Raw genomic sequence first — 25,384 nt, forward strand, 5'->3', positions numbered from 1 at the left:
GGAGGCTGTGCCACTAAGCCAGGCTTGAGAGTTTGGGGGAGAAGAGGGCCCCAATGATACCCCAAAAGGAGAAAGGGCAGGATTTGGCAGCTGCCTGAGTGCAAGATTGAAAGTATTACAGACCACACCTGTCAGAAGTCTGAGGGGTGTGAGATGAGATCCAGGCCTGGTGGAGGGGAAGGTGAGGCCATCTGGGCACCTGGAGTGTAGGACCAGCCTCCAGGGCACGTGAGCCCTCAGGCCGCAGCCCATCTCAAAGCCTTGTGGGGCCCAGCGGGGGTGGGGGCGACGGGCAAAGGGGAGATGAGGGCTGGGTACTCCAGGCCAGTGGCAGGAGGAGGAGCTTGGCTGAAAGGAGAAGACATGGGCATCTTGCCCTGTGAGGCAGCGGCTCCTCCTAATTAATTAACATAACAATGAATTATTGTTAATTCTTATAAATACAAGTTATATTTCGACCATTCCTTTTTATTGAAATATACTTGACATTTACATTATATTAGTTTCAGATGTACAACGTAATGAGTCTGTATTTGTATACCTTGCCAAATGATAGCCTCAACAAGTCTAGTTTGCATCCAGCACTCACATAGTTACAGGGTTTTTTCTCATGATGAGAACTTTTAAGATCTCTCTTAGAAACTTGCAAATATTCAGTACAGTGTTATTGGTTATCGTCACCAGGACCTCCTTGTATTGCAACTGGAAGTTTGTATCCTTTGACTCCCTTCACCCATTTCACCCACGCCCACTTTTCAAAAGGTTCCATCTGAGCAGAGGCCTAAAGCAAGTGAATGAGAAGGGAGCAGCAAGTACAAAGGCCTGAGGAGGGCATGGCTGTGCTGTGTTCAAAGAACAGCTGGAGACAGGGTGGCCAGAGTGAAGGGAGGAGCAGGGGGAGAGTTAGGAGTGAAGATGAGAGCGAGAGCAGGGAAAGGGGCCAGGCTCCGCAGGGCTTTGCAGGCTCTGGGACAGACTTCGCCTGTTACTCTTGCAGGTTGGAGCAGAGGGAACGTGGTCTGACTCTTCGACAGCACCTCTCTGCTGCTGGGCGGAGAATAGGCTGCAGCGAGGCCAGTGGGGAGGCAACTGCAATAATTCAGACAGGATATGATGGGGCTGAGGTGGTAGCGATGGGGAGGTGGGGAGAAGTGGTTGGCTGCGGAGTGGCTGTTGAAGGTCCAGTCAGTGGGATTTGCTGATGGTTGGAGGTGGGTGTGAAAGGGCAGGCAAGGGTGATACTCAGATGTTCTGCTTGAGAATGGAGGTGCCATTTACTGAAATGGGGAGGTCTGGGCAGGGGGGACCAGGATTCTGGGCAAAGATGAGGAGTAAGATGTGAATTAGAAGCACACGCAGAACAGGTAAAGTCCCGGGACAGGACGGGTTCACCAGGATGAGAGCAGAGGCACAGGGACAGAGCTCAGAGAGCTGAGAGCTCAGGGAGGGAGGGGGTCGTTGGTGATCTTGGCAAGAGCCACAGCCCCTATTTCCTGAGACAGGGGCCCCGCTTTTTCAGCCAGAGGAGACTGTGGTGTGGGCAGGGCAGGGGCTGTGGATGCTGGCACCCAGGGCTCCTCAAATCCAGGTGAACATATGTCCTGGGGCAGAAGGTCATGTCTTTGGATGCTGTTGTACTCGGAAGATCTGCCAGTACCCCTTTTACCATTTTTGACCCTGCTCCCCAAGCTGGGCCTTTGGTTCCCTTCCCTGGCTCTGGGTGGGGCCTGGAGAGCACACCTTCCAACCAGCACCAGGAATGTGGAGTTGGTGGTGTGTCCAACTGGGAAGGGACTTAAGGGTGCTCCAGTCCTGGTCCCTCATTGACAGACGTGCACGCAGGCCCAGGGAGGGCAGGGTGTGTTAGTAGCAGAGCTGCTGGGACAAAAACCCACTCCTCCAAGCAGCTGTAGCCTAGCTTACTTAAAACTTAGTATCTGTTCAAGCCACCACCTAACCTTAGGACCTGGACAAGTTACTTAATACCTGGAGCCACAATTCTGCTGTCTGTAAAGTGAGCGTTGTTGCGTGATGAAGAGAGATAACACATGTTGTTTGGTGGTTATTCTGACTACCAAGCCTGAGTTTTTAGCGAGTTCAGTGAGGGAACATGTGCCATCTCCAGGAGTCTCTGGTCCCACTCGGCCCCTCTGTTCTCTCCGCAGATCAGCAACGCCATCCTCATCATCTTTGTCAGCTACTTTGGCAGTCGGGTGCACCGTCCACGGCTGATTGGCATTGGAGGTCTCCTGCTAGCTTTGGGCTCCTTCGTCCTCACCCTCCCACACTTCCTGTCGGAGCCCTACCGGTACACCTTGGCCAGCGTCGGTAAGTGGCCTCCAGCCCCTGCAAGCCCGGTCCATAAATGCTCTTCCTTAGGCCACTGTCTTGGGGTCGAAGATGTCTGAGGATAAATGAGCCACCCAGGGATGTGCTGAGGCAATAATTGATTCCTGTGTGTGTAAGTTCCAGACTTTTTTTTTTAAAGTCATGTGCACAAGTCAGGCTCAAGAGATGAAGCACTTAGAATGACAGAAGAGATTCCTTTACGGTTTGTGAGACCTCAGTGGAGACAGATTGGCGGCAGGACTAGAAAAACATGGAGCAGGAACCAGGATGCCGAGTGATGAAATGTCAGCTGGGTTGTGGTCATGGGAATCCGCTCCCACCTCTCTGTAAGCCACCTGTGAACTAGTCATTTCTCAAGTGCACCATGGCCTTGCATCCTTCTCGACTGTCGAAGGGCTGAGTCCTGCTTCACGTAGGCAGAGGAGGAAGACAGACCTGAACCTAGAGGTTCTGCCATGCTCCTTCTTTCCTTCGGTCTACACGGGTTGGGGTGTGAGGCCGGCTCTGAAGGAGAGTCAGGAACTGCTGGCCATGCTCTCAGAGGGGGCGGTCAGGCCCACTGCCCTGCTGTCTTCCCAGACCTGAGGGCCCTGCCTCTCTCCGGCAGCATGAAGGCCAGCATAATGAAATCAGCAAGGAGCCTCGGGCGCTTTGGCCGGGCCGAGGGGAGGGCATCCTGCCCAGTGCCACACATGGTGGCCTGCTTAGCCTGATGAGTTGGCTGCCCACAGCCTGGGCCGCATCCCAGTGGCATTTGCTCCACACGGAGCGGCCACCACAGAGGGCGGTTAGAGACAGGGGTGGGGGGCTCTGAAAGCCATCATTCTGCTCCTTATTAGGGACGGCTCCACAGCTTGGTTCAGCCCACCGTGATCCTCCCGCTCTTTGCCGTTCTCACCTTGACCTTCAGTGCTCTGAACCAAACTCCACTAAGAGAGAAACCTGAAGGGACTTTGAGGGGGGCCGCAGCTTGCCCCTCAGGCCTGCAGGGAGGTGAACCAGCCGGGAAAGGGGACAGTTTGGTCATGGTGTTGCTCATTTTGTTTATGTAAATTCTCTTCACAACAACAGGACACGACTGTCCTTCTCACTTTGGCTGGGCTCAGAGCAGCAGCTGGAAGTGCTCAGGGTTGCGCGACCTTCAGGACATCCTGGTGCCAGCGGATGGGGTGGGGAGGACTGTGGCCCAGGAGCCCTGTCTGTGGGTCTAGCTGGGGCTGTGCACCGGCTGGATGCTGGGGCGATGGGTATGTGACCTGCTTATATGTACAAACAAAAATATTCACGCAGTCTCACCTCAGGCGAAAAGTTTGAAATGCAACTCCTACTTCAAACATATTCCTCTGGGAACTTGAGTTTTGAAGTATGCAAGGTCACCAAGAACAGACGCACTTCATTAAACGCACCCCCCGAGGGTGTCATGAATCTGAACGGTCTTCTGGAGCCAGGTGGTCCGGGTCTGAATCTGGACACTGAGGTTCCCCAACGGCACGGCCTTCAGTCCTTTTTTGCATCTCTGAGTAGCAGTTTCTCCCTGTGTGAGATGGACCCCCTCTTGCAAGGCTTCGAGGGCTGAGGAGATGCACATTCGGAATTTAGCCCAGTGGCTGGCACGTGCAGCAACCGTTTAAGGGGCGGTTCTTGTCACTGGCAGTGGTAGGGACAACCTGTATTGCGCTGGGTAAACTAGGGTTGCAGAGGAGGAAGTGCCCTGCCATGTCCTCACAGGGGAGTCCGTGGGATTCCGCTCTGTGGAAGCTGAGACCACTCGATTCCCAGATCCTCAGGTTGGATGAGCCTGGTATGATGGGTAACAACATGGACTTCATTCAGTTCCCAGCTCAAACCATTTCTTTGCCAAAAGTCTCCTTGGGCAAGCCACTGCTTCGCCTTTCTGAACCTCAGTTTCCTCATTGTGAAGTGGGAACAATATCCCTTCTCTTTCAGGGTGCTCTGGGGGAAAATCAAAACAAAATACTTTAGGTCAAGTGCCTGGCCTACGTCAGCGGTCCAGCGCACTTCCCTCCACTGCCCTTGTTGTGGTATTTGGAGTCTGTTACTCATAAGGAATGACCCCCAGACTATTCTCATGTGTTGATTGAGGATTTCTTCCCCTTGGAGCAGACACGCTCCAGAAATGAACATGGGAAGTGAAGAGTAACTATGTGTTTTAGGAAAACAAATTACAGAGGGGCTGGACAGTGTGGGAATTGTGGAGACCTTTAACAGCGGATTGCCAATTTTAAAAAGGCCACACAGACATTTATGAATGTTTAGATTTTCCAAATGTCAGTGGGGTCCAGAAATGTGTCCTGCTGGCATCTTTAGAGAAAAGGCGAGCTGCCCGGCCAAAGCTTCTAAGACCACTTCTGAAAGGCTTGGAGAGGTTTTGGTGCATGGGCAACAGGCCGACACGAGACCAGCTCTCCCAGGGGATGAGAGAAGAGCCTTCGGAAACCAGTGTCTGGGAAGACTAGGTATAACCTGTGAAGAAGGCTCCTCTGCCAAGTCCAGGGGGTCTGCCCCCACGCAGACAGTGGACGTGCACAGGCAGGGAGCTTCCCGCAGAATAAGCAGGAGAGGGCGTCGCTTGTATTTTTGGAACAGCCAAGAAAAGAAAGGGAGGGAAGAGTCACTTTCCAGTCCTTTATTCACAAAGCTGCCAGGCCCTCGCCCCCATGCTCATTCATCCCCCAGGTGTCCCTGGAGAGGAGGGTGGTGCAGGGTGTGAAAAGGGGGAGCACTGGGCTCCTGAGTGCCTGTGTCCCTTCCTCAGTGGAGGACATGCAGGACCCGGAATCAGTCCCCAAGCCCCAGAGCAGAACCCACTCCACCGATCCACAGGAGCCCCGCAGGGTCTGTCCACTGAGGGAACTGCTCCCGGACAGTGAGCTCAGTGGTGGACACTCAGCCGAGGTGTAAGGTGAATGTGCTCAGAGGTCGTGGGCAGGGAAGTGTGAGTGTGTTTATGGGTAATCGTGTGCGTGTGAGAGAGAGAGAGAGAGAGAAAGGGGGAGGCGTTTCTATGTGTATGAAGTGGAGTCCTGAGGAGGTGCACAGGTGTGGAGAGGAGTTGGGGGTATGCAGAGATGGGGAGGGGTGAGTGGGCAGGAATTAGAGCAAATGGGTGTGTAGTGTGGGTGGGGATCTGTGGGGAGCTGTGGAAGGCGGAGCCGGGGATGTATGTGAGGGCAAGTGTGTGTGGCGGGACTTGGGGTTCGTGTGTGGAGGTAGGGGTATATGTAGGGGTCAAGGGGAGTGTGCGTGTGTTAGGAGGTGAGTGGGTAGGGGATGGCCAGGGTGAGAGCGGCACCGCCTGGCCCCTTGGATCTATTCAACCTGAAAAAGAAAACAACAAGAGGGATAAAAAAAAAAATTATAGAACACATGGGTATTATTAAGTCAACTGAGAAAAATAGCCTCAAACAGATGAGCACAACAAAGCCTAATGAATGAGAGTTGATGTAGAACGTGTTTTAATGCATAATGCAGGAAAGAAAAGAAACCAACATGGGGAAATGATAGAAACCACTAGGCTGCTGTGCTGGACGTCGGGGAAAGCCAGGGAAGGGGCTGGGGCTCCGCAGCCCAGCTGGTTATCTCTATGGCAATGGCTCTCAGCCTCTCAGAAGGCCCCAGCAGTCATGATGGAGAGTAGCAGATGCTCTGTTAGGCTCTCTAAACATCTGTTTTGTGAGCACGTCGCAATCCCCGCCTTGGCCAGCCTAGAAACATGCCTCCTTGTTCTGGCTCTCCCACTCAGGTCTGGGCCGAAATGTGAGTGTGGCTCCCCATCTCCATCACGCCCCCCCACCCGAGTTTGTTTAGTCATTTTCTTATGCCCAGGAATGCTGCGGGTCGGTCAGGTAGCAGGCCTGCTTGGGGGGTAGTGGGGGGAGGCAGGCCTTGGCAGCAAGCTGCATCCGTGCCCTGCTCCCCTGCGGACAGTCACTTCTCTGGGACCCCTGGCAGACTGTGTGTCTTGGGCCCACCTATGGCCGTGGGGAGGGTCTCCTTGGAGGAGTCAGGACCCAGGGTGGAAAAGGAAGGCTGGTTCCTATTCCAGTGGCTTTGGGCACCCCAGAAAAACTGTTAGACAGTGGGGAATAGCCCCTAGTAACAGGGTGCATATCTCTGTCCTTCTGGGGAATGTGGTTGGTTTGGTCTTTTTTTAAAGTTTTTTTTTTTTTTTTTTTAGAGAGAAGGGAAGGGAGGGAGAAAGACAGGGAGAAAAACAACCTGTGTGAGAGAAACATCGATCTGTTGCCTCTCCTCACGCACCCAGCTGGGGACCTGGGAACCTGGCCTGTAACCCAGGCATGTGCCCTGACCAGGTATCAAACCAGTGACCTTTTGGTTCACAGGCCGGTACTCGATCCACTGAGCCACACCTGCCAGGGCAGAAATGTGGTTTTGAAGAAGCCATTGGTCCCTCCCTCCTGCAGGAGGCCTGGGGCTCCCCAGAGGACACAGGGAGGAACTGTCTGCTCTTCTTGCCACACTCGGTGGAGCTGAGGCTGTTGGCTGTGCCCATACACCGCCAGTGGGCCGATGGCTTGAAATGGGAAGCACCAGACACATTTGGGCAGTTCTCTATCCACCAGGAGACAGGAGACCAGTGCGAACATGTTCTCTCTCTCAGGAACAAAAGGACTTTAGGAATCAGAGTTTGGACTGGCCACCATCAGAGAGCTGTGAGGCCAGAGATCTAAACGTGGGGAAAAGAGCAAAGAAAAATCAGGACCAAAGTGACAGTATTTGGAGGTGGGGCCTTTGGGAGGTGATTAGGTCATGAGGGAGAGCCCTGAGGAATGGGGTTAGTGCCCTTGTAAGAAGACACCAGAAAACCAGGTCACCCTTCTTTGGCTGTGTGAGGTTACAAAAAGACCTCTGCCGTCTGCCGCCCTCGAGGGGCTCTCTCCAGAACCCCGGCACAAAGCACCCCGATCTCAGACTTCTTGCCTCCAGAGCTGAAAGAAACAGATTCCTGTTGTTTATCAGCCACACAGTCTATTATACTTGGGTGCAGCACCCCAAACTGACTCCATTAGCTTCCTCCTCCTTGGTTGGAGCCCCTTCTTACCGTCTTGGGTCTAATGTTGACTTTTCAGCCTCTGGACTGTCTTATTAGCCATTCCTCCCAGCTTTGTGTCATTCATAAGTTCGTCAGCTATTCTCCACTTTCACCCAAGCCCATGACAACAATGAGAGGCACACAGCTTGGCCGCTGTCTTCTAGGTCACACTGGCCCATCAGCCCCAGCACGGGGCACACCTGGAGCGGGTTCTCCCAGTGGACTCTCCAGGCACGTGTCTGCAACTTGTCTACCAGGATATCATAACAAGCTTTGTCAAAAGGCTTCCTTCAGTCAAGTAACACCGTGTTACGGCTTCCTGCTGGTCTGGGCGCCCTATTAACAAAGGAAATGAGCTCTGTTTGGCATGAATGGCTCCTGATGAACTCATGTTGGCTCAGCTAATTGCTTTTTTTCTTCTTCAAAGAGCTCCACATCAGCCTAGTGAATAAATGGGTGAACAGTAAGTTCTGCCTCACTCTCAACTGGGGGATGTGAATAAAGCACTAAACAGTTTTGATGATGCGCTCAGCCAGGCAATGAATGCCTCCTTCTTTGGCCTAGGGGTGATTCCTCAGGGTGCAGGCGTGTGTGCGGGGACAAGGGTGTGGGTGGGGAAGCCCCTTGCCAGAAGTCACGCCCAGCCTCGTTGGGCTATGCAGTGAACTGCCCTCTGACACCCAGCTCACGGGTCACATGGACACCTCAGTCCAAACAAGCATTTTCCCCTCTGGCCCCATCTAGTGCCAGGGAGGAAGTATGGGAAGGAGTGTCCAGCCTCAGCCTCAGAACTAGCCTTGGAAACTCTGCCTTGAGAGCAGAGCAGGGGAGCTCTGTCCTCCCACCACCGCCCCTGCACCTGCTCTTTTCTGCACAGATGTGAATGACCCCTTCCAAGCAACCCATGGGCCTCACCACTCCTCCACTACAGTCCACCCATTGCTGGCGACCAGCACCGGTCTCCCTTTTTCTACTTTCTGGACCCAGTCCCCAGGTTCTTAAAAACCTGGGCGATATTGCTTGTCTCCAGGGTTCTGTCACCTCCCTTATCCATTTAAATTTCTCAAAAATTTCTGGCCTCTGTGGATGAAAATTGGTCCTATTGTATGATCACTATGTTCCAAGTTATAATATACTCATTATTTTTAATCCTAATAAGAATATAGCAAGGTAGCTGGTTTCTTAAAAAAGATTTATTTATTTTTTACTTATTTATTTTCAGAGAGAGGGGAAGGGAAGGAAGGAGAAAGGGAGAGAAACATTGTTGCCTCTCACGGGCCCCAACCAGGGACCTGCCCTGCAACCCAGGCATGTGCCCTGACCAGGGATACAAACCAGCCACCTTTTGGTCTGCGGGACAACACCCAACCCACTGAGCTACACCAGGCAGGGCTATTGTATCTGTTTTGGACATGAAGACACTGAGGTTCTGAGAGGCCCTTAACCAGTGAGCAATAGAACCGAGATACTACTTCCCCAAAATGAAACTCAGAATGCATATGCCCATAGAAATTATAAGGGGAGGCTTAGTCTAGCCGGAATAGAACACATATTATCATTACAGGAACGTTATGGATTAGTAAGTCTGGGTGAACTCCCCTGGGAACGCAGTCACTTCTGATGTGCAAACAGCCCTCCTTACAAACAACTTAGCGATCTCAAGTCATGAGTGAGACTGGGACAGCCTGTTCCAGGCCTGCTGGTGGGGGTTGCCAGAGTTTCTGGTAAAACTGTTCAGTGGCTGGACTTAGAAGGATGAGGAAATAGGTCCTTCAGAGTGGAACATTCTGAATGATGTTCCATGAGTTTGCTGATAGCCCGAAGGCTTGGCACCTTGGTCATGCTTCCAGAAAATTCTCCGGAAGCACCCCTGCCTTTCCCTATTGTTCTCTCATGGATTGCTTCTGAGATGTGGGTTTTACTGATCTCCACCTCATCTGAGCCAGCTCACGCATGAGCTGTGCCCCCTTCTCATTGAGGGAGAGGTTACAGGGGTGTTCAAGAAGCGCGACTTGAAGGAGAAGTCACTGCTGCCCTCCTATTTCCTGGCAGAGTCCTTTCTCTCCTCTACCAGGATATGGCAATGCCTGATCAAAGGAAGCCCATTGCCATGGCCTGGCTGTGTTGCTTGATCCTTCCAGGGTTCTCTCTCGGCCCCACCTCTGGAACTTTGTGCAGAGGCCTCTTATGATACTCTGACAGCCGTCCAGCCTGCTGCAGCCTGGCCACACCGGGACCGTGTGCCCTTGAACAATGGTGTGGCCAGCCCATGGCTGGCCTGAATCTGCCCCAGCTCCATGGATTCCGTTCTAGGGAAGCAGACCATGGTGGGGAAATGGTCCCTGAGCATTCCAAGCCCGAGGAAGGGTGCAGGAATTAGAACCGAGATTCTGCACATTTATGTTGTGGGGGGATGAGTCACAGGGTTGACTTTGTGCAGCTGGGGTAGTGGGAGGGAAGAGGTCCCAGGCTGTTTCTAGTTAGCCCTGTGAAAACTGGCACAGCCAGACCTCTAGTGTCTTGTGGGTAAAAGAATGTGCTTTGATGAACTTAATCCTTCCAGAAGTCTGCCTCTCAGGGAACATGAGAAACAGACTGATATCCAGCTAATGAGTAGATTCCACTCCCTGCCTTTACCTGGGCCCTCCAAGATGGTGGCAGGCAGCCGTGGGTGGGCAGGTGGCCTTGGGTGGGCAAGCAGTCTTCAGAATCTGGTGGCTGGAACAGTCAGGCATTTCTCTCAGTTTGCATGGTAGGGAGGTCAGAGCTAGCAACCTCTGGGGAGGAGGGCAATGTGCTTCCATAAGTCCACGGAGAATAACTGGCCACTAGGTTTTTGCTAGAATGCTTGAGAAGTAGGGGGAAGAGGTTAGTTCCACTCCAGGGAGGAAACAGGTAGAGTGAGGCAAAGAAAGCCCAGCCCCCCAGTTCTGAGAAAGGCTCTTGACACAGGTCTTTTTCTCCCCCTATTTCTGGCCGTTGGGCTCACCTCTCCCTGTCCCCTTATTTTTTTGAGAAGAGCCTAGTTAATGGTCTAAATTCTAGAAAACTTTGCTCTTACCAGAATGAGCTGGCCGCAGCCACCCACTGCGGGGAGTCCCAGGCATTCGTTCTTGGGAAGCCTACGCTTTGTCTGTCTCTGACATAAACACAGGCATACCTCATTTTATTGCATTTCACTTTATTGAGCTTCACAGATGTTGCATTTTTTACAAATTGAAGGCAAGACCCTCCACCAGCAAAAAGATTACAACTAGGTTTGTTGCCATACTCACTTTATTGCGGTGATCTGGCACCAAACCCACAACATCTCCAAGGTATGCCTATTCCTGTCACCACATCAAGCCGGGGATCAGCAGGTCCTACCCACTGCCGAGCCCTGCTCTTCCTGGCTCCTGGGCCCCTGGCCTCCCTGGTTCCCTGAGGACAGTGCTCCCAGGTGAAGGAAGCATTGTCCTCTGCAGGTGATTAAAGCCATTTCCCACCACATGTGTCAGATCCTGATCTGGGATGGATTTGGCCCCATTCAAGGCTGGCTAATGAAAAGAGAGTTTGTTAGAAGATCTCACGCTGATGTTAAATACAGAATAGTCAGAGGAACTCGGTACACTTGGATTTAATTGGGACAATCATGTTTTAATATATGTATTTTTAATAAAGGCAGTTTCTGACATAGAATCTGACATTTTAAACGTTAATAATAGCCCTGGCTGGTGTGGCTCCATTGGTTGGAGCATCGTCCCATGCACCAAAAGGTCATGGGTTCGATCCCCAGTCAGGGCACATACCTAGGTTGTGGGTTTGTGCCCGGTCCAGGAGTCAGCCAATCGATATTTCTGTCTCACATCAATGTTTCTTTGTCTCTCTCCCTTCCTCTTTCTCTAAAATCAATTTCTAAAAAGTTAATAACAGTTAAACAGTCTCCAGAGAGTTTGGCCTCCTGACACTTCACTAGGTGGAATTACATGAGGGTTGTGGCTTTGGCAAACCACGTGACGTGCGTGTAAAGACTTAGTGAGGGAGCATTTGAGATCTTGCTTACTGGCTGGCATGTGTCATCAATTTGGCTCAAATAAACTCATAAAAATCCTCTTAAAAAAAAAAAAAGAAAGACTTAATAAGGCAGTCAACATTTTCATGATCTTTGATGACCACTAAATGTCCCACAAAAAAACATAATTTAGCCTGCTAAGCCAGCAGCGATGTTCTAATAAATAAGAATTTAGTGAAATAATAAGAATCAGCAAAAGCAAGAACCAGAATTCTTAAAAGCAACACTTATTCTCCGGTCCTTTGATCCTCGTGCTCTCCTAGGACCAGCCTGGCCTTGCGCATCTTACACACGCCTGCTCTGGGCTATGCATCGCCATCCACACCGCCATGGAGCCGGCCAGCACTCCCCGCCCCTCATGCAGTGCACAGCATCACCTGTTTTACATGGAAATGTCTCTCGACTGGGCCATTTTCCCGCTCGACTTCACGAACCTTGAAAATCTCTCCCCAGACCCTCTCCCCAACAGCACCGGGCTTGCTGCCTCTCCCACTGACTCCTTGCTGACTCCCCGTCCTCTCCCAGCTCAGTGAGTACGTACTGTGCTGGGTTGTTATTTATGATAAAATATGCACAACATAAAATTTACCATTTTAACTGTGTAGGTGTACAGTTCAATGGCATTAAGTACTGGCCTTAATCTTTCCAGTGCATTCACTGCACTGCCCCTTCCCCCGTGGTCGTCACCCTTCTGGGGTTTTCCTTAGGATACAGTCCAGACCCCCTCCCGGGGACACACATGCTCTCCAGAAGTGGCCATGCCTCACTGTGATTGAATTTCTTGCTGACCACAGTGAGCTTCATTTTGTGTTATTGAGGGGCCTCCCGCACCCCGAGCCCCTTCATAGTCCACTCTTCTCTCCTCCTCACCACCAATCTGTCTGCTCCCATTGATCCTTCCCAGCTCAAAGGTCACTGTCTGCAGGAATCTCTCCCCAACAACACCAGGCTTGCTGCCTCCCCCACAGACTCCTTGCTGACTCCCCGTCCTCTCCCAGCTCAGTGAGTACGTACCGTGCTGGGTTGTTATTTATGATAAAATATGCACGACATAAAATTTACCATTTTAACTGTGTAGGTGTACAGTTCAATGGCATTAAGTACACTCCCTGTTGTACAACCATCATTACTACCCATCTCTGGGATTTTTTCATCTTTTACAGCTGAAACGGTACCCACTGAACCCGAACCCCCCATGCCTCCTCCCCCCAGCTCCTGGCAACCACCATTCTACGTAGTCTCTATGAATTGTCTATTCTAAGTTCCCCGTGAGTGGAAGAATGCCATGTTTGTACTTTTGTATCTGGCTTATTTCAGTTCGCATGATGTCTTCAAAGCTCATCTACTTTTTACGTAGCACGCATCAGAATTCCCTTGTTTTTAAGGGAATTGTAATATTTCGTTGCATGTATATATCACATTTTGTTTAGCCATCCATCCGCTGTTGGACATGTGGGTCGTTTCCTCCTTTTGGCTATTGTGAACAATCCTCCATGAACACTGGTGTACAAATGCCTGTTCAAGTCCCTGCTCTCCGTTCTCTTGGCTGTATGCCCAGGAGTGTAAATGCTGGATCAGATTGTCATTCTAATTATTTGAGGGACTGCCATGCTGTTTTTCATGGTGGCTGCACCATATTTCATTCCTACCAACAATGTACAAAGGCTCTAATTTCTGCACATCTGATCCGACTCTTGTTTTCTGTTTATTGGTAATAACCATCCGGATGGGGGTGAAGTGATATCTCACTGTGGTTTTGAGTGGACCAGGCAGTTGCTTCTTCGATGATCTGTGTACCACAGTAGACTGAAGCTTTGTAATCTCAGCACCTGCGCCTGTCTCGTTCACCTCCACATCTTTTACGCCCGCAGAGGGCCTACCCACAGTGAAATATGGCCAAGTAGCTGAACAACTGAGCATGAGTGGAATTTGATCCAGGCATCTTTTCAGAATTCAGCATCCAAGCCGCCCCCTGTGAAGCAGGCCTCAGCCACATGGCTGCTGGCAGGCCTGAGCCTGCTCCATCGGTGGCTGAACTGGGAGCAAGGGCCAGTTCTTTGCCTTCAGGTGATCTTTAAACCACTCTTGTACCTAACATAGACCTGGCCCTGCCACCTCATAACATATAAAACAACAAAACGACTGTCGCTGTAACACACCTAGACAGCAGACAGGTGGCTCAATCACGCACATTGGCAAGCGACAGCGGACCATGGTTTTAGGGAACTTCAAACTTTTCTCATTTCTTTATACAATATGTACTCAAAGTTGTTTGGACCTTCTGGAAGGAAATGCCATTTGAAAACTTGGCAGCATCCCTTGTGCTTATGGACCCTTTAGAAATGCATCAACTCAGACAGAGTCGACCTAGGGAAATGAGTAGGCAAGTGTGTATGCCAATTTGTTTGAGTGACTGCACCACATTTGGTCAGTTAGCGGTATAGGTCAGCGTGGTTTCCTAGGCTGGGCAGACTGCTCTGCTCTCATTTCTGAACATGCCCATTTAGTTTTGAGAAGGGCATAGGGGTCTCAGGACTTGGCCGTCACTTTTCCTGAAGGCCAGCACAGCCCACAGTATGCAAACGCCTGTGCACCTGGGGTGTGCCGTGGCTGCCGCACTGGGGGCCAGTAGTGGGCAGTGAGCCTGGCACACTGCCTGCTGGGCCCTCCAGGAGCCTCCCACTCTCTGCAGTGCCTGGCCCTCCATAGAATCCTCTGAGGTCTCTCAGAGTCAAGGTCACTGGTATAGGGCATCCTGGATGCAGGACTAGAACCCAAGTCCCAAGCTCCCAGTCCAGTCCTTCCAACATCTGTTGGCCTTGCCTGTCCATGGCCACCTGGACCTTCCTGTGGGGAGCAGCATGAGTCTGCAGCGCCACACCCCCATTTCTAGGTGTTGGACGTGGGTCAGTGTTGGTGGTAGGATTCCCTAGTGGTGTGGAGAGTGGGCTGCCTAGCCCCCATGGTCTCTGCATGCTGCCAGACCCAGTGACTACCATAAGACTCAGATCCTTGCAGCGGGACGAGCCACACCAGCCTTCCTTCAAGAGGGCAAGCACACCTGTGGGCGGACCAGCAGGGTCCAACTCTTCACACCTGTACTCCTTTCTTCACACCTACCTGTACTCCTTTCTGGAGCCATAGCCTTCTGGCTCTTTTTTATTTTTTAAGATTATTTATTTTTAGAGAGAGGGAAAGGAAGGAGAAAGAGGGAGAGAAACATCAGTGTGTGGTTGTCTCTCGAGTGCCCTCCACTGAGGATCCAGCCCACAACCCAGGCATGTGCCCTGACTGAGAATCGAACCAGCGACCCTTTGCTTCTCAGTCCAGCACTCAATCCACTGAGCCACAGCCGCCTTCTAGCTCTTTAGTGACTCATATGGAGTTTCTGTATCCACCACTGTATGGTCTCTGCCTTGAGGGAAACTGAAGCTCAGGAGGGTTGAGAAACTCACTCAAGTTCGCACAGCCACTGGGGTTAAAACCAATTTCTTCTTTTCAAACTACTGTTTTGAGGTATGGTTGGCATGCAAAAAACTGTATGTATTGAATGCATATGACTCAGTGAGTTTGAGAATATGTACATACCCCTGACACCATCACCACCATCAAGGCCGTAGACATATCTATCACCTCCCAAAATTTCCTCCCACTTCCTCTTTTACCGTGTATGTGTGGTGGCAGGGTGAGCAGTAAAGAAGGCTTAACATAAAATCTGCCCTCTTAGCAAATTTTAAGTACATAACTCAGTACGAAGCTATAGTATCGTAGAAATCCAGAACTTACCTTGCATACTTGAAACGTTATACCCTTTGACCTTCACCTCCGCATTCCTCTCCCCTCAGCCCCTGGCAACCACCACTCTGCTTTTTTACGAGTTTGACTTTTTTAGAATCCACATCTAAGCGAGATTATACAGAGTCTGTCTTTCTGTGTCTGGCTTATTTCACTAAAACCAGTTTCTTGATTCCTTATACTGTGCGTTTGATTCATCTCATTGTCTCAGATTTCATCAAACTCCCAGCAGCCAGCCCCTTTCTAGGAGACCTCTCCTGGGGAGGAAGTAAGCGTCGGGTCCCAGCCACCTGCGGAGTTTGGACAGTCCATGTGTTTGCATGTAGCCAGGCAAAGGGGGCTCCCCCAGGCCCAGCTCCTCCATCCCTGCACAGTGTGGGCTGTGTCTTTTCAAAGCCACCCTTTCAGGTTTGACTTTACTGTGGGCTTGGGGTCAGACACATGCAGGTTCGAATGCCAGCTCTGCCTTCAACCAGCCACTTAGGGAGTCCAGCAGCGGCTGTGAGCAGGAGACCATGTACGTCACTGCCTTGGCAGAGTCTGCCTGTGCGATAAATAGATGCTTAGCACTCCTGGCACCAGACCTGGGTCTCTACAGTACAGCCTGTAAGTTGGGGAAATGCTCGACGCCCCACTGGGGAGAGGAGGAGGGGTGGGGCACAGAGAAACACAGCTCTGGTCGAAGGCCAAGGCCAGAAATAAGGGCAATGGTTATGGCAGGAAGACACAGGAACTGGGAGAGACGTTGTTAAATTTTGGCTGTATGTATCCATGAAACATTTTAAATTTAAAAGCTTTTACTATTGCTTTATTTTTAAAATATCGTGTTCATTATAGGAATATAAGGAAATACAGAGGCGCACGCACACACATACATCACCACAGCCCCATCACTCAGGGAGCCATAGTCTTCCCAAGTTTTTCTCCGCATATTCAATTAGTCCCCATAAATTTTCTAAATTAGGGATTATACTCTTCTCCAAACAACGAGTTATTTTTCTGAACCTCTAAGATGTTACAGCTGTCTTCCCATGTTAATAAGGCTATATCTCCACCCTGACTCTAAGAGGCTGCCTCCTATTTCCCCATGAGGCTGGACCACCCCCTATTTGAATTCTGCGTTGAAAGGTGGGATAATGGGCATGGCAGGAGAGGAGAAAGGTACGGAGGGACCCTAACCCAAGTCCAGGGGCTGGTCACTCTCCTGGTTGCTCCATTCTCTGCCACAGCTGGGTCAGGTTTGGATGACCTTAACCAGACAGGTGTTTTGGTCCCCTTCGGCCCTTCCTGGGACAGGCCTTTCTGGCCCATGGGGAGCCCCCTAGGCCAGCAGTTTTCCAGTGGGTCCTGTACAAACAGCAGTAGAGAGGACAGGTGATGGTGGGGCCAGGCCTGGTGCAGCACATGCTTCAGGGGGAGCACTGACCACTCCCCAGCCCCACAGTCCAGGGCAGCCTGAGCACAAGAGCACTGGGCAGAGTCCAGTGAGTGGGGTAGATCTGGTCCGCAGCCCACCGTGTTCCTCTTTGTGGGATTTTGAGGCCCACGTAGTTCTAGGCTATATCCTCTCTGGGAGCATCACACATGAGAACGAAACTGAATCCCACGAGTGCTAAATGGGAAAACCCACAGAATAAGTTCAGTAATGCCAGTGGTTTCCATTGGCCTGGATGAAAAGGCATCTCGTGGAAAGGAGCCCTCAGGAACCTTCAAGATCTTGGAGGGCTGACAGTGCTGACTGTTTGGTGTGGGCCAAATTAAAAACAGCCTGGCCATGTCCCCACTGCTGCAGGCATCACGGTGCCCACAGACCATGCTGGGGATCTCTGGGACCCTCACAGAAGGATCTCAGGGTGCAGCCTGCTCCTGTGGATGCAGCCTCAGCCGTCCATCTGTAATAGGAGGGGTTGAACTAAAGGGTCTCAAAGTCCCTGCCAGCTTCCCATGTGCTTCCCATGTGGAATCACAGGAGTCCCCCATGATTCTTGGGAGCCGCCCAGGTTTCCTAAGGAATTAAGGGCCTTTGGCAGTAGGCTCTCCAGTGTGATGCAGTGTTCATCCAGGAGCACGGCCTTTGGATGACCCCACAGGGACACATCCCAGCCAGGGTGGCACTGCCTTCTGTGGGACAGACTGACTTCTGATCTGCTAAAGAGAGGCACAGCCTGTGGTCCCGAGCCTGCGGCTGAGCATAAGGCACTGACAAGCCTGGGTTTTTATCTTGGCTCCCCTTTTTCCAGCTGGGGGTCCCCTCCTCTGGCAATGAAGGTATTGGTCCCTCCATGCTCAGCTTCCTGTCCAGACCCATAGAGGAACGGACCCAAGAGAGGAAGAGTCTGCCCCATCCCCAGAAAGGGCTGTGCCTGGAGCAGGGAGCCCCCACGCTCACCTTTCCCTCACCTTTGTCTCCAAGGTCACTCCCAAAAGGCCTGGTTCAGAGGTAAGCGGTGGAACCAGGAGACCAGGGTGGCAGTGATGGGCGTGCACTTTTGTTGCAGGGAACAGCAGCCACTTCCAAACCGAGCTCTGCCCACAGCACTGGCAGGACCTGTCCCCCAGTAAGTGCCACAGCAGCGCCCAGGACACCCAGAAGGAGACCAATAGCATGTGGGGCCTCATGGTGGTCGCCCAGCTGCTGGTGGGCATTGGGACGGTGCCCATTCAGCCGTTTGGGATCTCCTATGTGGACGACTTCTCGGAGCCCAACAACTCGCCACTGTACATCTGTGAGTCACAGGCTTGAAGAGGGCTGCGGGAATGGGGGGCGCTGCGGGAGGGGCGGGGACTGCGGTGACCCATACCTAGGCCCCTATTTGCCCCACAATGCTGCAAATGAGTGCAGAGGCTTGGGGATCCGAGAGACCAGGTTTGAATGGCAGTTCTGGCACCTGCCCGCTATGGGATCGGGGCAGCTGGCTGAACCACAGGGCCCCAGGTTCCTCCTCTACAGAGTGGGGCTGACAGTATCTGCACACTGGGCAGCTGTGGAATCACATGCGGTCATGTATGTAACCATTTAGTCCCATGCCAGGCACAGGAGCACTCTGTCTAGCAGCAGCTCCTGGTGCTGTTCAGTCCTCCAGGCCTCGGCCAGGGCCCATGTGACTTTCCGAGCCATGCACTCATGGACAGGTGGGCCTCAAAGAAGCACACGCAAAGAAGATAGATGACTGTCAGAGTGCTCGAATCCTTCTCCTAGCTCACGCCACACTGCGAGTCCTCAGGGCCTATACCCCAGACAAGACAGACCCCACCCACTGGCTCTGTGGCCTCATGAGCTCCTGCCACAGCCTCCAAAGTTGTCCCTGCAGAGAGCTTTGCTCACCAGCACTGCTCGGGGCAGCATCTGTAAATGCCAGGGAGGCATTTCCCTCCTGGCAACTGGATCTCTCAGGAAGCTGCCTGGAGGAGAAACAGCTTTGGTTCCGCCCATCTTCGGGTATTGAGTGGTTCTGGCATTGTCTGTGGGAAATGCCATAGGCGTGGACTTGTTAGCATCGGGGGACAGGTGGGGTGACATCTCAGGCATCCTTCAGCTAGGGAAAGAGCCTGAGGCTGCCACACCTGCTCAGTCCCCCTCGGCCTCCTTTCCCCTGCTCTCCTTTCCAGCCATCTTATTTGCCATCTCTGTATTTGGACCGGCTTTTGGGTACCTGCTGGGCTCCGTCATGCTGCAGATCTTTGTGGACTACGGCCGGGTGGACCCAGGTGAGTGTGTGTGATGATGCCCACCCCATTGCCAGCTTAATGAAACCACCTCCCTGCCTCCCCCCAAACCACCCCCCAGCCAATCAGGGCAGAGAATGAAGCTTCAACTGCAAATGCTCACCTCCAGGGTCACACTACTGCTGTCCTTCAGAGAGCCAGGAGCAGATGGCGTGTGACTCCCCTCACCACGGCACATGTCAGTTGCTAGGAACGAGGGGGGCACACTGCTGAGAAAAAAAAAAAAACTTTCTGACCTCAGTAAGTTTTCAGCTCAGGTTATTTGCAGAGAAACCTTGAGATACAGGAAGGGCCTCAGGTATTGCCACCACAGGTGGCTGTCTTGGAGGTGGTGTTAAAAATCACTCCCACCAGCCAGGAGATGTAGCTGTGAGCCAGACCCTCAGCATGATACCCCTACCCATGCTCAGCACACAGATCTGAACCTGCCCGTCTAACAAAGAATCCAGGCAGGTGTTAAACCCGACCGTTCTCCACAGACTCCTGTCTCCGGGACCACCAGACCATGATGCCACCTGCATGGTATCCTCTGCTTGTACTTCAAACAAAAGGGGAAAGCCAGGGGGAGCTTTGTGCCTCAGCATCAAGCCATCTTTGACCTTTCACTGGCACTTCCTGCGTTGGTTCCTGACTCTTGGTTAACCAAAGGACTCTGAACTAAGCTCCTGGTCCACCAGGAACAGTGCCTAGGGATGCCGGCCATTGTTCGGCTGAGGGCCATTCTGCTCCTTCTGCTCCCTCCATGCCTAGGGAGTGTCTTACAAAGATAAATGCAATGCACACTCTTAGATGTGGGCAGGAGACTTGCTAGGAGAAAGCATCTCCTTGGAGGCCAGGCATCTGACTCTGTGGAGGGCTGTTTCCTCGGGCTCCCAAAGACTATGAGGCCTCCTTAGGGATCCAGTACAGCTGGTCAGTGGTACCTTCGGTGGTTAAGAGCTCAGGTGTGGACACCCGGAAGACATAGGTTTGAAACTGATCAATAACTTTAACCTTAAATAAGGGCAAGGTCAATGTCTCTGAGCCTCAGTTTCCTGAGTGGCTGGAAGTGGGTGGACATAGCTTCTGCCTCATAAACTTGGGAGAACCCAACAGGACAAGAAACGTAGACATGTGGTCTCATGCCTGGCCCGTGAACCCAGAGAGAGTCATGGCCAAGGACTGGGAATAAACTAAGGTGAGCCCAAGGCTCTGATCCCTTCAGCCTGGGGACTCCCTGGTGCTGTGCTTCTTGCTCAGTGGGGCGGCCTCCGTTTCCTGGGAAGACCAGAATGGCCAGGACAGGGAATGTCGACTTGACCCAGGTTGTAGTTCATGGCTTTACCTTTTCTCCATTGTGAGGCAAAAGTCACTCTAATCAGAGGGAGAGAAGAAGTCCCTCTAATCAGATCTCCCAGTAAGGTGAGATCATGCATTCATCCAACGAACATTTGTGTCCTTTGTTTTCTCTTCAGCCTCAGTTAACTTGAGCCCTGGAGACCCCCGATGGATTGGAGCCTGGTGGCTGGGCCTGCTCATTTCCTCAGGCTTCTTGGTTCTCACCTCCATCCCCTTTTTCTTCTTTCCTCGTGCAATGCCCAGAGGAGCAGAGGTAAGGTTCGGAGAGCCCATAACTCTACCTATAGGAGTTTAAGAAAGGGAGGTGAGAGCGTCTGAGAAGCAGCAGCAAGTTAAGCAAATTCTGGGTGAAATCTAAATGGATCTCATGATGCAGGACATCTCAGGGGCTTTGGGAAGTGAGAGTGCGGGCGAATCTACGAAATATGGTATCTCATCAGTGTGCCTTTCCCATGGTAGCATCCAGGGATGTGGTTCAGGAAACACTGAGCTCATCTATACTGGGATAAAGAGGGAAGAGCCAATAAAAACTGAGTATGTGACCTGGCGCAGCTGACTTTAGGAATAAAGTCCTAAATACAATACAAATACAATACAATACATTTGTATTGTACAGGGCCCATTGTGCCTGAGCCTGAGGGACTGAGTAAGCAGGGAGTCCTCATGCTGAGGAGTGTGAGGGTAGGCTGAGAGGGAAGCATAGTTTGAGCAGACTGACCTTCCACACACCTTTCAGTCTTGTCTGCTGGAGAAGGAAATCAGGGAAGGATGAGAATGGAAAACAGGGATGGGAAGTGTGGGCGGGGACTTGGATGTTAGGCTGACGGGTCTAGAACCTGTTCTGATCCCATGAAGTTCTGGGGTGCTGCAGTGATGGGGTTACCAGTCAGGTGGCAACATGGCAGTTGGGTTGAGGTTGGGGGTCAGGAAGGAAGGAAGACTGGAAATCTGAAGAGGCAGGTGTAGAGATAGGGGAAGCAGCAGAGGGCCAGGGGAGTGGCTGTGGCAGCTGAGGCCAGAGTGGGGATAGATGTTCTTGGAGGCGCTGCTGAAAAGGACTCGGCAGCAACATGGAGGAGCGAGGGGCTACAATTAGTGACATGGTTTTGAACCAGACGCAGAACTTGGCATTCGGCACTGAGGTGTATGAGATCTTGGCCTAGCCTTGGGAAGGACGGGCAGGGGTAGGAGGATCTAGGCCTGTCTTGGGGGAAAACTTCAGAGGTTGGCAGCACATCGTGGTGGTTTTGGGGTCAAGCAAACCTGAGTGTGAATCCAGCCCTGCTACTTATGAACTAGATGAGTGCTTTTAGGCAAGCTTCCTCATTCCTAAGGTTCCCCTCCTTCAAAGTCCTGGAGATGGAGTAGGTATCTCAGAAGGGGGTTGTAAGGGGTGGGACCATGCATGTGGAATGCTAGGCACAGTACCCAACATGGAGTAAATGCTGATGAATGACAGCTCCTGTGCCTGTTGCTGAGTTCCCCGGGAGGAGCCTAACAGCATCAGAGCTCAGGGGCCTCGCGTTTGTGTGGTGGTTCAGAGCCGTGTCCCACGAGTTCCAAAGAGGTAGGCGAGCTCACCGAGGTGAGGTGACACGCACAGAAGGTTCTGGCCCAGGGCCAGGACGGAGCTCTGAGCAGGACCCAACTTTGGGCCCAGAAGGAAGAAGGGCCCCCATACAGGAGAGAGAAAAAGAGAGCTGGAAGCAGACTAGAGTGTCTCAGAAGGCCACGGCCCCTGAACTTTGCGGACAGGGAAGGAATGTAGCCACAACAGACAGGCAAGGGGTGAGATCCGGTCAGACCCTTTTTGGCATCAGCCGTGGGGAAGATAGATATGAAATAATATGCCCAGAGGTATGTTGAGAGGCATTGGCATGGAAGCATTCTGGTCAGCAGCCAAAGCACTGGGCTCACTGACAGGCAGGTGGCATTTACTTTAAGAGACTGTTCTCTGGACACCCCCCCAACTCACACCTGGGGCAGCTCATTGCTGCCCAGCCCTGAGCCACTGAGACCGGAAGTGTCAAGGGCCTAGGAAGTGTGGCTGCAGGGAGCCTGGGCCATTAACACCCATTTCCTTTGCTGCCTTCAGAGGTCTCCTGCCGTAGCGGACGAGGCGAGCAAGATGAAGGTCCAGCCAGGAGGCTCCCTGGTGGATTTCATTAAACGTAACTGACTGACCTGGCAAAGCCTTGGGTGGGCTGACTTGGGCGGGGCGGGGGGCAGGGCATCAGGGAGTCCCAGAGCCCCCACAGTATTGTGTGTGATAAGGGCGTTAAGAGCAGGTGGTCTGTAACTGGCCCATGTCACCAGAGGGGCTCTGTCAGCAGACAGATTCCAGCAGAGCTACCCCCACCCCATGTTCATCTCTCTCCTCCCTTCACACGGAGGTGGCTGATATGTGAGGCGAGTGTCCCCACTGTTAGTCTATCTATCCACCCACTGCCTGATTTCTTCCAGACACATTCTCATTTTATTTAACCCATGAGCATGTTGAGTGAGGGTCTGAGAGGCTCCGTGCCCCTGGACAGGCCACTGAACTCCTTGGTGCCCCAGACTCTGCCCTGAGGAGGAGGAGCACTGTGTGGAGGGAGGGGGCAGGCAGTGGCCAGTCTCCCAGTACTCCGTGACGACTGTGGCCCGTGAAGGCCTGGCCCCTGACGGCAGTCTGTTCACAGGCTTTCCCCGCATCTTCCTGAAGCTCCTAACGAACCCACTCTTCATGCTGGTGGTCCTCACTCAGTGCACCTTCTCCTCTGTCATCGCCGGCCTCTCCACATTCCTCAACAAGTTCCTGGAGAAGCAATATGGTGCCTCCGCAGCCTATGCCAACTTCCTTATCGGTGAGTCCCAGCCAGACCAGACACACAGGAGCCAGAGGAGGACTTGCCCAGGAGAAAGAATTTTAAGGACAAGTTTCTTGGTTGGCAATGTAGAGTGCCCTTAGCAGATATCTGGGATCCCTGTCATTCCAGGCTGGGGGCTGCCTTCTTCCCTGTCAGAGGGGCTGGGAGGCTGACAGCCCCCATCATCCAGGGCAGCAGAGGAAAGAGGGCATCAGCTTGGCGTTAGGTAAAGTGCTCCCGGTCTTGTTCCTTCTCAAGGACTTGAAGACCTTTGCTTGGGGAGGGAGTATGTGACCCAGGTATTCTCAGCTCTGGCTACACTTTAGGCTCCCCTGCAGAGCTTTAAATAATGCAGATGCTCAGGCCCCACCCCCCATTAATGAAATCAGAGTTCTGGGTGGGGCCCAGCTTTGGGGTGTTTTGCCAGTGAGGTTGAGAAGCACTGATGTGGTCCCATCAAGTATCCAAGTGAATTACTGGGCCCAATCCACAGGTGAGCTTGACCATATGTGTGAAGTGTGAACCCTGACTCCTGTGTGGCCCTTGACTGCGACCTTACTCCTCTACCTTAGGCCTCTGACTAGCAGGCAGAGGGCACCACCAGAGCCTTGCTTATCCCATGTGGTTACAGTAAGGATGCAGTGAAGGGTCAGGCAAGGAAAGGCACTATGTCACTGGGCACTAAATAAATGCGCATTCAACCCACCTCCGTCTGGCTGCAAGGGCCCCACTTCCTTCTTTATTCTTTACACAGGCAGGGTAATCTAGGTCAAGATCACTCTGTAGATGTGCCTGGCAGACAGTAAATGCTCCACTAATGTCAGGTAGTACTTTGTAGTGGAACCTATCAAATGTCCCTTCAGGAAGCTGTGCCCCATCTTAAGGGTCCAGCGCAGTGTCTATGCCCACCCACACTCCCGGGCCTGCGCACACAGACCAGCCTCTGTCTCTCTCTCTCTCCTCTCTCGCCTCTCCCCGCCCCACCCCCAGGTGCTGTGAACCTCCCCGCTGCAGCCTTGGGGATACTGTTAGGAGGAATCCTCATGAAGCGTTTTGTTTTCTCTCTGCAAACCATTCCCCGCGTGGCTGCGATCATCATGGCCACCTCCATCACACTTTGTGTCCCTCTCTTCTTCATGGGGTGCCCCACCCAGGTTGTGGCGGAGGTCTACCCACCCAGGTAATGGGAATGAGGGGTGAGAAGATACCCTTTGCTGAGGCCAGAGCCTGGATCTGGCTGCCATACCTCCTCCTTTCTGCTTCCTCAACTCTCTTCTCTCCTTCTCACCTTTCGATCTAGTCTCTTATGTGAATACATAGAAAACTAGGTCTTGAATAAAATGATGAGTTATAAGAAATCAGAAGGTCCTATTGGGCCACTGGCAGTCAGGGTTAGGGTTCTGTTTTGTTTTGATTTGTTTTTTGGTTTTTGTTTTAAATACCCAAAACTAATTAGCTTGGTTTCAGGATGAATCTGTAGGGCTGTGAGCCTCAGAAACCAGGAAATAGGCTATGTTTAGCATCAGCTCCATGCCAGGTAGAAACTAGAGTCTCATTGAGCTGCTGAAGAAAGATGAGAGAAAGAGACTCGAAAAGATCTGGAAAAGAACAATGAAAGTGATGGCAGGCTTAAAAATATGGGCAGGCAAGAAAGAGGGCAGTGAAATGAGACTTGTTGGTTAGCATACAGTACCAAGGTCCTAAGTTTTAAGTCTGGCCTTGTGTTTAGGAAGAGCTTTAGAGGCTTGTGGAGGGAGGACACTGAGCAGGGAGCATTTAGATTTTTTCTGGGTGCCACCTTTCAACCCACTCTTCTGTTAAACTTCGCCTAATGAGGTTACAAAATTTGGAGATGCCACACCTTTCAGCCTTGGTGTTTTCTCCGTCTCTCTCTTTGAAATAACCTCTTCTGTCTTTGGTGGGGAAGGAGAGAAGGGGTGAGCGGGAGGGGAGGGTGGCTGGGGATGGGGACCCCCTGTTTGTATTGGTCTTCTGCAGGTTGACTGTGGGTCGAGAGAAGCTGGGCAGGCCCTGGGCCTCTGGTGGCTTTCACTCGGAGTTACAGGAGTTAGCACAGGGCTTTGTCCCTAGGCTGGGTTCTAGTGCTGGCCCTGCCCTTACTCGTTGGGGAAAGTTGCTTAACTTATCTGATCTTTAGTGTTCTTATCCACAAAGAAGAGCATTATAATTATAGAATTATTG

The 25,384-nt window shown here is 52.1% G+C and overlaps 1 protein-coding gene across 2 annotated transcripts in view; it reads left to right on the forward strand.

The window, feature by feature from the left end:
• The window catches only part of SLCO2A1 (solute carrier organic anion transporter family member 2A1), a 72,366-nt gene that overhangs the window by 34,827 nt on the left and 12,155 nt on the right, over positions 1 to 25,384 (forward strand). The window contains exons 3-9 of one of the 2 annotated variants that reach the window (XM_053930326.2): positions 2,166 to 2,328; positions 17,768 to 17,995; positions 18,879 to 18,977; positions 20,450 to 20,586; positions 22,429 to 22,504; positions 23,015 to 23,179; positions 24,337 to 24,362. In XM_053930326.2, coding sequence (XP_053786301.1) covers positions 2,166 to 2,328; positions 17,768 to 17,995; positions 18,879 to 18,977; positions 20,450 to 20,586; positions 22,429 to 22,504; positions 23,015 to 23,179; positions 24,337 to 24,362 — 894 coding nt within the window. Of the gene's footprint in view, positions 1 to 2,165; positions 2,329 to 17,767; positions 17,996 to 18,878; positions 18,978 to 20,449; positions 20,587 to 22,428; positions 22,505 to 23,014; positions 23,180 to 24,172; positions 24,363 to 25,384 lie in introns of both variants that reach the window. The other variant, XM_024566197.4, reaches the window with a different exon arrangement.

Source organism: Desmodus rotundus, chromosome 8 (assembly GCF_022682495.2).
Source record: "Desmodus rotundus isolate HL8 chromosome 8, HLdesRot8A.1, whole genome shotgun sequence".
NCBI lineage: Eukaryota > Metazoa > Chordata > Mammalia > Chiroptera > Phyllostomidae > Desmodus > Desmodus rotundus.